This window comes from Danio rerio, chromosome 5, assembly GCF_052040795.2.
Source record: "Danio rerio strain M-AB ecotype USA chromosome 5, GRCz13ab, whole genome shotgun sequence".
NCBI classification, from domain to species: domain Eukaryota; kingdom Metazoa; phylum Chordata; class Actinopteri; order Cypriniformes; family Danionidae; genus Danio; species Danio rerio.
In genome coordinates, this window is record NC_141025.1 from 48,462,366 (window position 1) to 48,477,875 (window position 15,510).

Sequence of the window (15,510 nt, forward strand, 5' to 3'; positions counted from 1 at the left end):
ATCTTAGTCCCTTTATTAATCTGGGGTACCCACAGCAGAACGAACCGCCAACTTATCCAGCATATGTTTTATGCAGCTGATGCCCTTGCAGCTACAACCCATTACTAGGAAACATCCATACACACTCATTGACACACATACACTACAAACATTTTAGCTTCCCAATTCACCTGTACCGCATGTCTTTGAACTTGTGGGAGAAACCAGAGCACCCGGAGGAAACCCACGCCATCACGGGGAGAACATGCAAACTGCACACAAAAATGCCTGTTGACCCAGCCGAGGCTCGAACCAGCAGCCTTCTTGTTGTGAGGCGACAGCGCTACCCACTGCGCCACCGCATCACCCTATTACTATTATACTTGTTCATTTTTTTTTTCAAACCGTAACAAGCTAAAAAAAAGCAGACAAACTTTTTTTTTCACAGATTTATTTTATTTTATTTGTCCAAAACAAAAGAGCTGTCTATATGTTAGCAATGGCTGTCCTCCTTTGTACACTTCGCTTTAACTAATAATTTGTAATTGTTATGTTTGACAATATAGCACTTGCTTGACACAGAATGAAACAAAAAGAAACATGACTTTTTTTTTCTTTTTCTTTTTTTTAACAGCTGACAGCATAAATGCAAATCCAAAGGAGTATGTGGCACACCGGGTCTCTCTTGACTTTTACTCTATACAAGTTTTCAAACAATCACTATTCACAGCACATGTAATGTAAATGCTGGACTATCAGACCCACCAATATATGTATATATTTTAGGTATCATTTTCAAAGGATGTGCCTGTGGACCTCACATTTAGATTTTTTTTTCTTCTTAACACACAATCATTCTCAAAAGGTCTGTACAAAAAATGTGCAAACAAAATTATGTGCACACAAGTCATTTGAACAGTGCTAGAGAAGAGTCTCAGACACAGGGAAATGTTAGACAATAATTACTGATATTACCTCCATATATGTCAATAGTCATGATAAACAGAGAAACACGATGCCAACACTTATCGGTTAGTTAAAAAAGATGGTAGTGTAAGTGATGTGTACGCTGATTCTGGTGTATGATATACTGTATGTTAACACATTTTGAACTTTTTTTAGGTAACATTCAAGACTGTACAAATAGTATAACACCCTACCCCCTGGGTTCTTGTTGTATATATGCATGTGTATATCACATTTGGGTCATGAGCCCAGAAAATTTCCCCCCCAAAAAAGTAAATTGATGCAGTGATTTCACAACCCAATGGTGCTCACCTTTGAAATGCATAACTCGATTTTGATGATTACCTAACAGCTGTATGAACATCTGCATCTAATCTTTCCATACATGGAAGCTGTCATTTATCGGTGCCTTTGTAAAGGGGCCAAAAAAGAAAACAAGAAGAAAAAGGAGAGAATAATCCCACTCAAGTGTATATTCCATACAACTTTTTTTTCCTTTTTTTCTAACAAGCAAATACAAATGTGGGATATTTCAAAGGGACTTTGCATTCCACCAAAGTTAGGTTGAAGTCTATAATTGCAAGTAATAAAAAAGACGGCATCTATCCTGAGGTTTTTACAAACAAGAAAAACAAAAATACAGTAGTACAGGTAAACAGCCTAAATAAAAAGAGATGTCTGGAAGTTACACAAAATCATACATAAATCCAAAGACATTATTTTCGTTTAAATTTCTTTTGTCATTGTTACAGACTGCCTACATGCCAACTTTTCCTTCATGACTTTTTGTCAATTGTCTATATGTGTGATGCTAACCTTTTAAAGGGCACCTATTTTGAAGTAGGTATCGTTGCAGCCCGGAGACCTCCAAGTCTGTACACCGCAAGTGGGTGACCTCCAAATGTTAGGGACTTAAACCACAAGTAGGCTGGGTTACGGTGGTGTAGGTGGAGCAGATATTTATAAAACAGACCAGGTTACTGTGAGGTTGGGTTTAGGGTTGGGGTAGGTGTAGGTGTAGGCGTTAATACAACATTAATGGTTACTGTGAGGTTGGGTTTATGGTTGGAGTAGGCTCCCACTAGGAGCTCGAAGGCCTACCCACTTGGAGCTGATCTCCGTTTATACCCTTTTCCCTATTTTACCCCTTTTTCAAAATTTAAAATGTTTTTTGTGTCTCCAGAATGTGCCTGTAAAATTTCAGCTCAAAACAGCCATCAGATTATTTAATATAGCTTTTAGAATATTGGAATTTTCTGCTCTGAACACATTATAGCTGTTTTTGTTGCCTGTGCCTTTAATGTGAGTTCTCCCCACCTACCGTTTGAACGTGCCTGTCAGAGTGTGCCTCAATCTCTGTCTGTGTAAGACAAATGGCACAATGCCAGACATGAAGGAAGCAGATCTCATATAACGTTTGAGAAATACTACTGTAAAAACTTTCCCAATGATTATTTGATGTATTTGCTGTGGAGTTAATTAAAGCCTTTTTGCAATAATGAGTCACACAGACTGCCGTTACAAAGTTCATGAACTTGTTTAACTTTGCATTGTTTTTGCATGGCAAATGTGACAGGATAGACATTAATATTCCTGCAGTATGGATATCCGTTATGATAATGTACAAGATAAACCTCATTTAATGTTTACAAATTTAGATTGAAGAGTCTTATTTATTAACTGTACTGACATGTGGCGTAAAGTACAGATGGTAAAATGGCTGTAATTCATTACAAACATGCACTTTTAAAAAACTTTTTAAACTTATAAAACTCATTCTTGATCAAATTTGATGATGACTGATAATCACAGAGAGCTGAACAGATCTTTTAATCCCGGTTGCTTTGTGCAAGTCCTGCAAGAGATATGTTAATGCTCAGCTGTCAATAAATTCGATGGGTGGGAAAACTGCACTCTTATGTCACGTTGTGGTGGGCCTGGAAATAGAAGGGATTTGGAACCTATTTTAATGTCAGGGATTTAAATAAAGAGACTTATTGTGTTTATATTACTCTGATATGACTGTGGACATACTATACCTACACACAGTACTGTCCAAACAGCCTACAAAAGATGATTTTCATCATAGGTGCCCTTTAAGATGTATGTTCTTCCAAAATTTGAGTATTTTATATATATTTTTTTTCTTAGCAAAACTTTATTGGCATGTCATTACATTATGAAGCATGTAACAGTGTCTTTAGAAAAGTACAGGAAATCAGATCATAAAAATTTGCAATGATTAATAAAAATGATCTACGAAATGCTTTAATTTGAACTTATACATCCTGTTGTCTTATACTTCTATTTATTTTTGCATCATGCAGTTATTTTGCGTTTTACATATAATACAATACCAACATATTTTTGTCTACACAACAATATCAGTGTCGCTTGTGATATACTGTAACTTCAGTCAGCCCTGCTGTTCAAATAAAAGTAGAAACATATTTTACAAATTAATTTTAGTCTTTTCTGTCATCTCTTGTGATCATGGCCCAAGAAGCACTGCATGTCATTATTTTTTTTTTTTGTTCTAGATTAAAGTGACACTGTACAGTGGCTGTGGTTCCACTGCGTAAAGCACAGTAAAAAAACTCACCCTTTAGCTCTTCAAAAAAAAAAAAAAAAGAAAATACTAGAAAAATAATGAAATAATTTACTAAATGGCACACACCACAAAAATAACTTACAAATAGGGCATGATAGATGACTAAATTCTGCATCTTTAGAAAATAAGAATATAAACAAATGGTAATATTTTTTTTAAAAATGGGAAAATTTGTGTGAAATCAATTTTAATTTGACATGTTTAAGCACAGTTTATATTAAATATAGACCAAAGTGTAGCAAAGGGAAAATAAACAGGGGTCTTCACTCCTCCTCTGTGCATCCAAGTAACTCCGCACGCAAAGTGATTCTGCCATACCATGACCAGGGAAGGATCCGAACGAATCTGGCATAGATGGGAGGATCTATCACATTCTTTCTGTGGGTGTCATTATCAAAATTTCCTTGAAAGACCTGTTGAAAAAACAATAAAAATTACAATTAATTACACTATATACTGTTTACATGAAACATGATTACATATTTCAATTTCCCCACATAATATATACAGTGCATCACAAATGACCAGTTCAAGATAGGGTGAACTCAGACTAGGCTATCCGAATCTTGCCCGGGCACATTTCCCAGTTTTTTTGATAAGTGTGAGTGCCTCGAATCAGAAGAGGTGTGCCAGAGCGCAGTTCAGTTGGGCTTTGGCGATGTACACTTGTAGTGTGAGTGCAAATCACGCATGAGCACAAAACTGAAGACATAATGTCACTTTTCAACTGGATTTATAAATCATCCTTACTTTTCAATGAACATTTTATCATAGTCATAGTTTATCAAAGATGCAAACCCCGGCCACGATGACTTTCATGGACTTTTCGAGCGTCAAAAATAGTGGATCTATTCAGCAAAAGACTTGACTGCGTCATTGCATTCCAAACGACTTAAAATAATACAAAACAATATAACTAAAGCAATCTCCATTCTACTGAGTGACAGCACTTTTCTTTAAAACTGAACCGTCCAGGGGCGTAGATTTAGTGTGAATGGAGGGGACGGTCCCCATCAATAATTTAATTCACTTTAAAAAAAATAAAATTGTGCTGTCAATATTAACCTAGACATGCAGAAAAGATTAAATCACGTTCTCTCCAGGAGTCGTACCACCCCCAAACATATATGAACAATGTGATTGGCTGTGCTTTTCCCTGCTGTCATGTGAGAGGCCGTAGCGTTCAGATACAAGGCAGCACCAAAACAACTGTGCAGGGGAGTTTTCCGTGCAAGAACAAGACATGTGATGTGACACCAAAGACTGTACTGTAAAAGTGACAAGTGACACAGACAAGTGAGGATGGTGGCAGCAAAAAAGTGGACAAAGAATTGGCCACACTTTATTTTAATGGTCCATTTATTTAATTTAATTTATGTTGCATTTACATGCCAATTAATTTTCATTAGATTTTAAGTAGACTGTTAGGTTGGGGTTAGTGTTATGGTTAGCAATGTTTCTTATAATCAGTTAAATGTCTGTTGAAGGACTGTTAAATGTCAGTATCAGAATCAGTGTCAGAATCAACACATTAAGCAGATAATCTAATAAAATTCAACTGGACTATCAAAATAAAGTGTTACCAAAGAATCTTTTATCAATGAAAAGTGTAAGCCACAAAAACTCAAGTTTGTAACTGAACGAGTTCATCATGATAATGCCCTTAATACTTGTGTTTTTCCCCCTCTTTAATGCAGTCTATCATTATAGCAGGCTGATATATTCTGTGAATTATATGCCCTGAAAACGAACTGCAGAATAAACAGCTTAATTTAAAAGTGTAATTATGATCTCTGTCAGTTCTCCTAATCTCTTAGAGTAGCATGTCCAATTTAGTTTGAAACTATTTGTCAGAAAAACTACAGCCTGTGCTTCATCTTTTATTAATACCTATATATGAGACATGTTTCATTTCCACTATGGCTAAAATAAACAGAAGTCTTTATTAAGCTCTCTTTATCAGTTAATAAACATTCCTTTAACATTACAGTATTTATACATATAATAATACATAATATATATTTTAATAGCATGATTCATTTATTGATTTTCTTTTCAGAGTAGTCCCTTTATTTCTCAGGGTTCACCACAGTGGAATGAACTGCCAAATTCAGTATGTGTTTTACGCAGCAGATGCCCTTCCAGCTGCAACCAACCACTGGGAAACACCCACACACTCTTGCACACTCATACACTACAGTCGATTGACTTTATTCAATACATCTATAGCACATGTCTTTGGACTGTGGGGGAAAACAGAGCACCTGGAGGAAACCCACGCCGACATGGAGAGAAGATTCAAACTCCATACTGAAATGCCAACTTACCCAGCAAGGGCTCAAACTAGTGACCTTCTTGCTGTGAGGCGATTGTGCTACCCAATGCGCCACCATGCTGCCTTAATAGCATTAATATTATACAATTATGCTGAATTTCCCCTTGAGTCCCTTTGAAGCCACACCTACTCTTTCACGTGAATGCACAAACTGAGTGGTAGGGTTAACTGGAAGGGCTGAGGGGTAGATTTGGAATTGATTGATTGATAGATTTTTTTTTTTTCCAAGATGTTAAATTATGAGTTAAGTTTTGTATTAATGCAGCTTAAAGAATCAACAAATTAATGATTGGTAATTCACTCAAATTCTAGTTTAGAATGAGTGTTATAATCTTAAAACAAATGCAAATTAAGACATAAACTACATAAAATGTACATAACAAATATATATTAAGACCTCATCCTAATTCTATTTTTGTACCCCTACCCCTTCCCCTTGACCCTTGAATCAGAGTGTGAAAGAGAAGGGCTTTAAAATGTACAACTAAGAAATGGGACAGCACTACAACACCTGCACACGTCATCATATGTCAGTGTGATCTCTTGCTTCATTTGAGATCAGACGATCGCGACTGCTGTAGTTATTCCAGTTGTGCTATTTTTTTTTTTTTTTGTATTTATCTTCAGGAAATCGCTGAAGGCATATATCATGTTATCATAATGATCTAATGTGGCAATAAGATTGTAACTGTACTGCGCATTCACAGCGTGGCCATATTCATCTATGTATATACACAAAACAACATTAACATTATAGCAGACACTAAAAAAAGCTCATTCCCTGCTACTATACTTTTCTAACAGGGTATTTGAGTGTCGTCGAGTGACAGAATGTTGTTGGAGTGCTATACAAGCAGTTTTTATTTAATCTTTTTTTTTTTTTTTTTTTGCCGGTATGACGGTATAACAAAAAAGCGGTTGCGAATGTATTAAAACATAAGCTTGTTTGTTGCAAAACCTTCAATTTATGGATCTCCTGACTTCCGAGTGCAGCTATACTGCCATTGTGGCTGGTGTATTCCGGAAAATTTTCTTACCCCTTGATTTCGAGTGTGGTCCTGAAAAATCTCCATTCGAAGGGGTATTCCCTTAGCCCTACATCTTCAAGCTAAGACAATTAGGATACCGCTTTATGTGAACATGCAAAACGAGGGGTAAGAGAAAGGACTAAGGCAGGGGTGTCAAACTCAATTCCTGGAGGGCCGAAGCCCTGCACAGTTTAGTTCCAACCCTGCTCCAACAAACTTACCTGTAGGTTTCAAACAAGACTGAAGGACTCAATTAGTTTGATCAGGTGTGTTTAATTAGGATTGGAACTAAACTGTGCAGAGCTGCGGCCCTTTTGGAACTGAGTTTGCCACCTGTGGACTAAGGGGTAGAATTGGGATTGGGCCTAAATCTAGGGATGTAACAGTATCAAAATTTCAGCTGGATTTTTGCAGCTGGACCATGTGCTGAATGAGTACACTAAACTCAGTTACTCACACACTCACTTATTCAAACAGAGAGATGTTTTTGAAGAAAAATTAGCATTATGAACATTATCTGGTAAAAGCTGGGATCTCTGGGCATTTACAATGTCCCCTGCAACAGAAAACATACAATTCGGTAACAAGTCTTAAAATGCAATCTTTAGTTCTCCCTGGCAACCCAGTGGAAACCTCACATAGTTTGAAAACATTCAGTTCTGGCTTACAGATCATCAGTTCACATCTATATTCACGAATACAGCCTTTTTTAATTGCTCTTGATGAAATCAGCCTGACTTTGTATTTCCTACTGCAGATGTAAACGTTGACCTATCAATCAAACAGCCCTTATTTACAATACAGCGTCATAGAAAGGATGTGCAGTCCATGATTTATGAGCAACCTCTGAGTGTGCAGCTGATCAGTCACTGAAGGCAAACAAAGCTCAAGTATGTTCAGATTAAAGAGTTCAGAGAAGGGTAAAATTCAGAAAGCAGCAAAGAGCTTGGCTAAGAAGCGAGTCTTCATGTGGGCTTCAAAGATAAATCCTGCTAAACTCTTTGCACTGACAGCACATATTCATCAGTGCAGAGTAAACAATAAGAGCACAGAGATCCTATGTGTCTAAAAGCTGGTGTCACAAGCATTACAGGAATGTGTGACATGCAGTACTGTATTCTTGCTCTCTCTCTCTTTTCCACACTGAATCAGCGTTTCCAGATTGTACCATGGAGTGAGTGTCTTGTTTTGCTGCTCAACTCTTTTCAATGTTCTCAGAGGCAGAGCGAGGGGAAATGTCATAAAAAATTGATTAGGTAAAAGGGCAGCTCAAAACATGAACTCATTCGCTGAACTTCTCATCTGATTCCTGGTATGTTTGTAAGGAATCTCGGTGCACAGGAAAGTCTTTCAATGCCAATCTTTTCCTGCCAGTTTCACAGCATACAACGATAAGGCCTGAATATTTTGGCCAGCTGTATGTGTAGACAGATAGTATGAAATGCATTTAAGTCAAGAAGGATTTATAAGACTGCAACTTTTAGTGCAAAATATGTCTTTCATTTGTATTTCATAACCCTTATGACACTTTAGTGATGTTGGCCAAATACAGCAGCCTGTAGAGTGTGAGCCTACTTGAAGTCAATGAAAAGCATATATTTGCAGGCAGTTTTGAACATTAATAATTCTCCCAAATGGATTTTTTTTGGCACAACTTGTTCGGTGAGAGAGTTACAGTGACAGTTTTACCTCATCATTTACACTCTCTCTCTCTCTCTCTCTCTCTCTCTCTCTCTCTCTCCCCCCCTTCTCTCTCAAGTAATTTTAAACTGTTGTGTGTTTGCTGATCACAAAACATGTTTTCAAATACGTGGGTTGCTGTGGCCCATCGACCCATTTGAACAAATTCTATAGCACTTTTCAAAATGTCTTCTTTTGTGTTTGGCAGAAGAAGGAAACTCAAAAGTTTTGAACAAGGGAAGCCAACAGAACTAGTCAACAGACTCATTGGAAATACGTGTCTAAGCCTATAATTTAGCAACACCACACAAAAGAACAACACACATTTCATTGCAGTGTCTAAATAAATTGAACACTATTAGGCATTATAACACCAACCAGGAGTGCCATTTTTTCATTCATTCATTTTCCTTTGGCTTACTCCCTTTATTCATCAGGGGTTGCCACAGCGGAATGAACCTCCAACATATCAAGCATATGTTTTACATACTCATTCACATACACTTTGGCCAATTTAGTTCAATCAATTCACCTATACCTCAAGTCTTTGGACTGTGGGGGAAACCGGAACACCAGAAGGAAACGTGGTTAAAAAATGTAATCAATTAACATATTTGCGTTCAGCCAAAACACATTACCTAAGAACAATAGATTCAAAAGACCAAAGTCAGGTAATATGTTATTAGATATAGACAACAAGATGAATTAAATACCACATTTAACAAATGTAGTGAGATTAGATCCATCTGTAGATTCTTGATGAATTGTCCTGAGTAACACTTTATTTTGATGGTCCATTTGAGTATTAGTAGACTGTCTGCTTAATATCTGTTGATACTGCTCCTTCAACACACATTTAACTGAATATAAGAAACTTTGCAAGTACAGTCTACTTATTATCTAATAAGAATTAGTTGGCATGTAGATGCAATGTAACTTGAATTCAACATACGGATTATCAAAATAAAGTGTGACCCCATCCTGAATTGCACAGCTCTCACTTAGGGTTTTGTGCTCAAAGCACCCACTGACTGCCTGGAGCTCAGACATACGCATAGGCTACAGCACATGCCAGAGTGTGTCTGTGGTCACGTGATGTACGTTTTCAGCGGTGCAGTGTGGACGAAGAGCTGTTAAGAAACGCTAGGTGAAACGCCAGTGTTGACAGATTGTTTTCGTTCTAAAACCCCATTTTAAAACTAAAACGTATTGTTGTAAACGGGGTCTAAGAATCAAGCTGGTGAGTCCAAATGGGGTAGGCAAGTGAAATTGGCCACGCATGGACTCAACAATTGGTCCCCATTGAATGAATAACTGAAAGTAATATATAGTGTATTTGAAATAATCAAATATCTAAATTTATTAACTTTTGATGAATGTGATCCTTTACTAATTAGAAACATAGTCTTAACTTAATGATTACTTGAAAATTGGAGTCAGATTAAATTCAGAGCTGGAAAAAAAAAATTCTATAAACAAGACAATTATTTTCAGAAGTGCTAGGCATTCAACCTTCGACCATGCTGTTAGTTTTGTCATTGGGCTAACAGATGGACTTTACAGTATAGAGGTCACCATGAGGTGAAGTATGGACATTTTCTACTTTTATTAGTGGTGTGTAGTCTACATTTTTCATTTGATTGAAAAAATACAACGTCCAAAATCGTTTTCAACCATGCCATTCAAAATTTTGAAATCAATCATTTGCTATAAAATCACTGAGATGTATTTTTAAAACTGTGTATTTTACACCTACTGATTTCATGATCTATTCTCATCTAAACATTGTTTTTCCGATTAATTATCTACCAAAAAAAACGCAATAAATATCATGATTTTTCAATTTAATCAGACCAGTTTGAGCCGAAGTTCTCTGAAATTAATTTTAACAGCACTCCCCACGTAAGACGTTTAGGTTAATTACTTGAACAACAGATATCTTCGCTGTTTGACTGATAAAAGCTGTTGAATAAAAACAGACCCACTGAGGTGTAATGCACATCCCTTTTATGGTACTTATCCATTTCAGTCTTTCACGCTACAGTAAACACTAAAACTCCAGCGCACACTTTCTCTTGCTGTGACCGTAACCAAATGAGACATCTCACTCTTCTGATGTACCCTCTGAAGACATGATGGAAACAAGTCACTCTCAATTACCTTCTCTCCCTGCGCTCCCAAGAACATTTGCAGCGATTATGCATAAAAGTCGCAAAGACAACAAATCCATCTCAGACATCCAGTAAATCTGCACCCGGTGTTTACTGCTTAATCTAATCCCTCCACTGCTCATGACTGTAAAGCTGTGCAACTGCAAGTGGTCTTAAGCACAGTGAAGGAGTGTTTTGGCATGTGGCAGCAAATGGGGGATTTTCTAAGAAGGTGCATCAGGTATCTCTGATATTCTATTTGGAGGTGAGGGCTTATGGAGTTCGATCACAAGGGGAGGACACTTTTATCACTTCATAGCCCCTTCAAGCTGCGCGACTGCTCAATTCATAAACACGTCCTTTGAAGTGGCTCCTTCATATGGAGCTGAATCAGTGTGAAAATCCCTCGAGTGACGCTTAAAGTGGCAAGGCAATCTGAAGTCCTTTTGGAGCGTGGCAAAAACAAGGCTGTCTGTGGACAGATCTGGGTATTACATTTGAGCACGACTTTGATGCCAGCTGGTTTCAAATCTGCTTGACAAACAGACAGATAGATATACATATGAGTAGATAGAGGGACAGACAGAAAGTGATAGACTTTTCAATACACTTTAATAAAAATAAACACTAAAAACACATCCTTAAAAAAATACACTGAAATTCACTAATCTAAATGAAAAATTTGCAATGTTTACCAATTAAAAACTAAATTCCCTAAATCACACACTGGGCCCTATCATGCACCCAGCCATGGGCGTTGCTAGGGTCAAAAGGGATGAGGGGCTTAGCCCCAAAGAAGTGTGATTTATTTTATAGTGTCAGTTGTTATCCAATGTGAAACAAAGCTACAAACATGTTCATTTGGACAGAGTGATTAACTAGGGTGTAGTGTTGTCAAGATACTGCAATTGCCAAATTCAACACCTTGAAAAATATTGATATTTAATAGGCTACTGTTTTTGATATAATAACAATTGTATCAAAATAGTGCAAAAATAAAAACAAAGATCTATATGCTAGAAATATGTTTACTTTAAATGTCTTTAGAAGGAGATTTATTTTCAGTTTTCCTCAGAATAGGTGGGCATTGTAGCACTTTGAATGGATGTAATGCCTGTTTTATCCATACTTGAGCAGATATTCCATATATGCCTCACAAAAGTGGCAGAACATTTCAGGAAATCCCTAATATGGATGAAGGCATCCACCTATTGCCGTAGTTGAATGAAAATAAGATCTGAGTAAACATAAAAAGGCTTTAACTGATCATTTACATGACTGCGAGAATAAATGGTTTATATGTGTTCTTCCAGCCATCTTAGGTTTTTTCATAAGAAGTCGATTTATAATTCAATGCTAACTGACATAGCATGTTACAGTAGAATATAGCTATAAAATAATTGATGCATTAACTCACTGATTTAACTATTACAGAAACAGATGTGACTGGCTATATCATATCTAGATAAAAATGCCTAGATATATCATATCTAGAAAGCTAGTATAATTAATGTTTTTTTTTTACTAATTTGCCTGCATTTACATTGATATGACAAACATTTTATTGATTACAATTAATTTATTTCACCAAAACTACACACATTTTATACTGTGAAAATAGATATTAAGCTTCATCAGTAGTTAGAACTATTCAGTTGTAACAGTTGGCGAAACAGTAGTATTATTACACCATCAGCTTCAGCTCCTCAGAAAAATTTATGAATGATGACAGTGCAGTGGTGGGGTGTTTTTAACACCTACTGACAACAGTGCCACTCTCACCTGACGGTAGAAACAGGTACTACTGAACAGCTGACTATTTAATTACCCGACACAAATGCTACGTTAAGTGGAATGCGCGTGATGTGCTAATTTTAAGTACTTTTTATTTTATTTCATTTATTTTTATTAAGGTGCAACATATCCAAAAATATCAAGGGCTTTTGACAATACATCAGGGGCTAAAGCCCCCGAAGCCCCTCCCTCAGAATGCCACTGCACCCAGCGCAATAAGGCGCAGGACGTGTTTGGCGCGATGTGTTGCTATTTTGGGACCAGCTCAACCCTAATTTTTACGTTTTGCACGTTATTTAAATAGCAAATCCATTTTTGTCATTTTGTGGACTCATGGGTGTGCTTAAAATAAAGGTGTGTTTAGGCGCCTCAATTGCGTGGAGGAACAGAAATACACCGCGCCATTGACCATCTAAAAGTAAGTCTAACGTTCAGAGCAGAGGGCATTAGTTATTTAGGTTGAAACGCTTACACATTGCTTAATACACACAGGATATACAACAATACACAAAGTCTGAACATATGAAAAAATATATTAAGGATTAAAATGGATATTAAGGACAAAAATATAATTTTCTACATAAATATAAAAACCACTACCTCCATGCCTTCTTTATGCCTCTCTGCCTTTTTTCCAGTTCATTCAAGAAAACTGGCATTTGTGTTATTATTATTTGCAGTATCATGTATTATATGCATATTTATATTTGTTTTAATAGAAACAAGTTTAGATTTGTCCACCTGTTGAATTTTGGAGACGTATGAATCACTATATGGGGGGCATAAGAATAAGAAGTGTGTTTGGATATAACTCTGTTTGTTGACCACACTTTATTATTATTGTTAATTTATTTGTTTTGCTGGAAATTACAACTGAATTTAGAAATAGTTTTGAAAAAAATCTTGTGCTTAACAAACAAAATTAAATATGTAGACTAATGGATGTCTTCAGTGGAGTGTGCATAACTTCGCTTCCTTAACCCACAAAGTAAAGGGGTAAAAGTAAAGAGAAGAAGAAAGGAAAGGGGCTGAATGGAGAAGGCTTATTCTTTATCCTCGCACAGATTGTGTTTAACTGTTTTCTCGCTAGTGAAGCATTCAGCCTTTCCACTTACAAAGTCTGCTATATGTAAATAGCAAATAGGCCATGGCGCGACACAACTGATTGTTAAAGGGAATGGGAGATAAGACTCTAATTAGTTTAATGCACGTTATTCTCAGAACATACCCATAACTCGGTACAAGGCGTATTTTTCCATCCTTAAAATAGCAAAAATGGATATGGACATGCCTTTAATGCTTTTGCGCCATGCACTTTAGACTTTGCGCCTAGATCATTAAATAGAGCCCACATTTACCAAAGCCCTTACATATTTCCATTCAGAATAAAGAAAATGATTAATATGTGTGTAATTTGCAAAGCATTTTCAATCACTACTTGCAGCTCCACTAAATACATAATTAAGTACTTTATTACATTTAAGTTTTAATTTAAGTTAATCGCCATTTCTCATTTCAAGACCATTTCAATGGGATGTATGTCATTATATGGAACAAAAGGCAATCTTACGTTCCGTTTCATGGCAAATTTAAGCCATGAATTACCAAATAACATGTATACATTTTTTCTATGATACAACAAGGACAGATAGATAATTTTTCAGAAGACTTTGTAAAGTTTTGCTCTCCTTGAGAGAAAAAAAAAGTTATGATTTACTTTCATTTGATTTAATTTAGTTAGTTTAATATAAAGCACATTTGTCTGCTTGGCCAACTGATTCATGGACAGTTTGCCTTGTGCATGAAATAACCCATACGTAAACAAACCAATGAAAACACAACAATCATGATTATTTTATTTATTAGCGCCCAGGTGCCAAAGCTGCTGTTGATCTGAATTACTAAATGTCTAATAGCATAGATTTAAAGAAAATTACAGTTATTTTACTAATAACTAAATACAGAAAATTGCATACATATTATCAACTTATTATTATGTGTCTCTTATGTTACACCTAAAAAGACAGGGAAACTGAAAGATTAAGGTAGTAAGCCAGTGCCTGAGGTCTCTTAAATGTCATGGATATGCATAGCATTCACAAGTTATATGTACTGCAAGTACAGGTCAGGCATTTTTCGGATCTGCTCCACCCACACTTTCCCACCAAAAGTCTTAGATCTGAAACTACACTTCTCCTTCAAATACCCAGATCTGGGCTAAAATCAAGGGGAAATTCAGCCTTTGATGTAGCCAGTCTCAGACTGCGGGACAAACTCCCACTTTTTATTAGATCAGTATCCACTTTGTCTGAGTCTTGTCTTAAAACACATTTATTCTTTGTAGCTTTTTGGTTTTAATGAGAGTCTTGTTTTATCTTTTTTTTTTTTTTTTGCTATTAGTATAATTAACCTATCTTTTACTCTTACCCATACAGCGCTTTGGTCACCCTGTAGCTGTTTTTAAATGTACCTAAAGCGGTGACAGTAAATGAAAATAAATAAATAAATAATAAAATAAAATAAACTGAACATATTGTACCAACTATAACCAAAGAGTATATCAACATTTTACTGTCCTCCACAAAAGATGAATGAATGAATGAATGAATGAATGAATGAATGAATGAATGAATGAATGAATGAGTGGTCAGCAAGTTTAGGCAAAAAAAAATGCCATTACATGGCAGGTCAGAACATAGTAAAAGGAATATTTCAGATATTAATCGAGAAAATTGCCTGTAATCAACTGTTAGTACAGAGTCTTTTGTAATTGGTTGTGGGTTGTTTCTCTGTATTTAATCTTTGAACAATCATTAATAAAAAGCCGGTGTTGTTCAGTTGTGTAACCCTGCAAGTATATTTACTCACCAACCTGCAACACAGACCACCTTGGTAAAACACTCATATGTGGGAGATATGGAATGGATAACAATAACAAAAATATAAATAAATAAAATAAAACAAATA

At 36.1% G+C, this 15,510-nt stretch overlaps 1 protein-coding gene across 3 annotated transcripts in view; it reads right to left on the bottom strand.

Annotated features, from left to right (window-relative positions):
* Positions 1-413: 413 nt before the first annotated feature.
* Positions 414-15,510, bottom strand: part of edil3a (EGF like and discoidin domains 3a) — a 317,498-nt gene continuing 302,401 nt past the window's right edge. For all 3 annotated transcript variants that reach the window (XM_087254105.1, XM_087254104.1, XM_087254103.1), the window contains one exon: positions 414-3,969. In XM_087254105.1, coding sequence (XP_087110231.1) covers positions 3,820-3,969 — 150 coding nt within the window. In that variant the 3' untranslated portion in view covers positions 414-3,819. The remainder of the gene's footprint in view (positions 3,970-15,510) is intronic.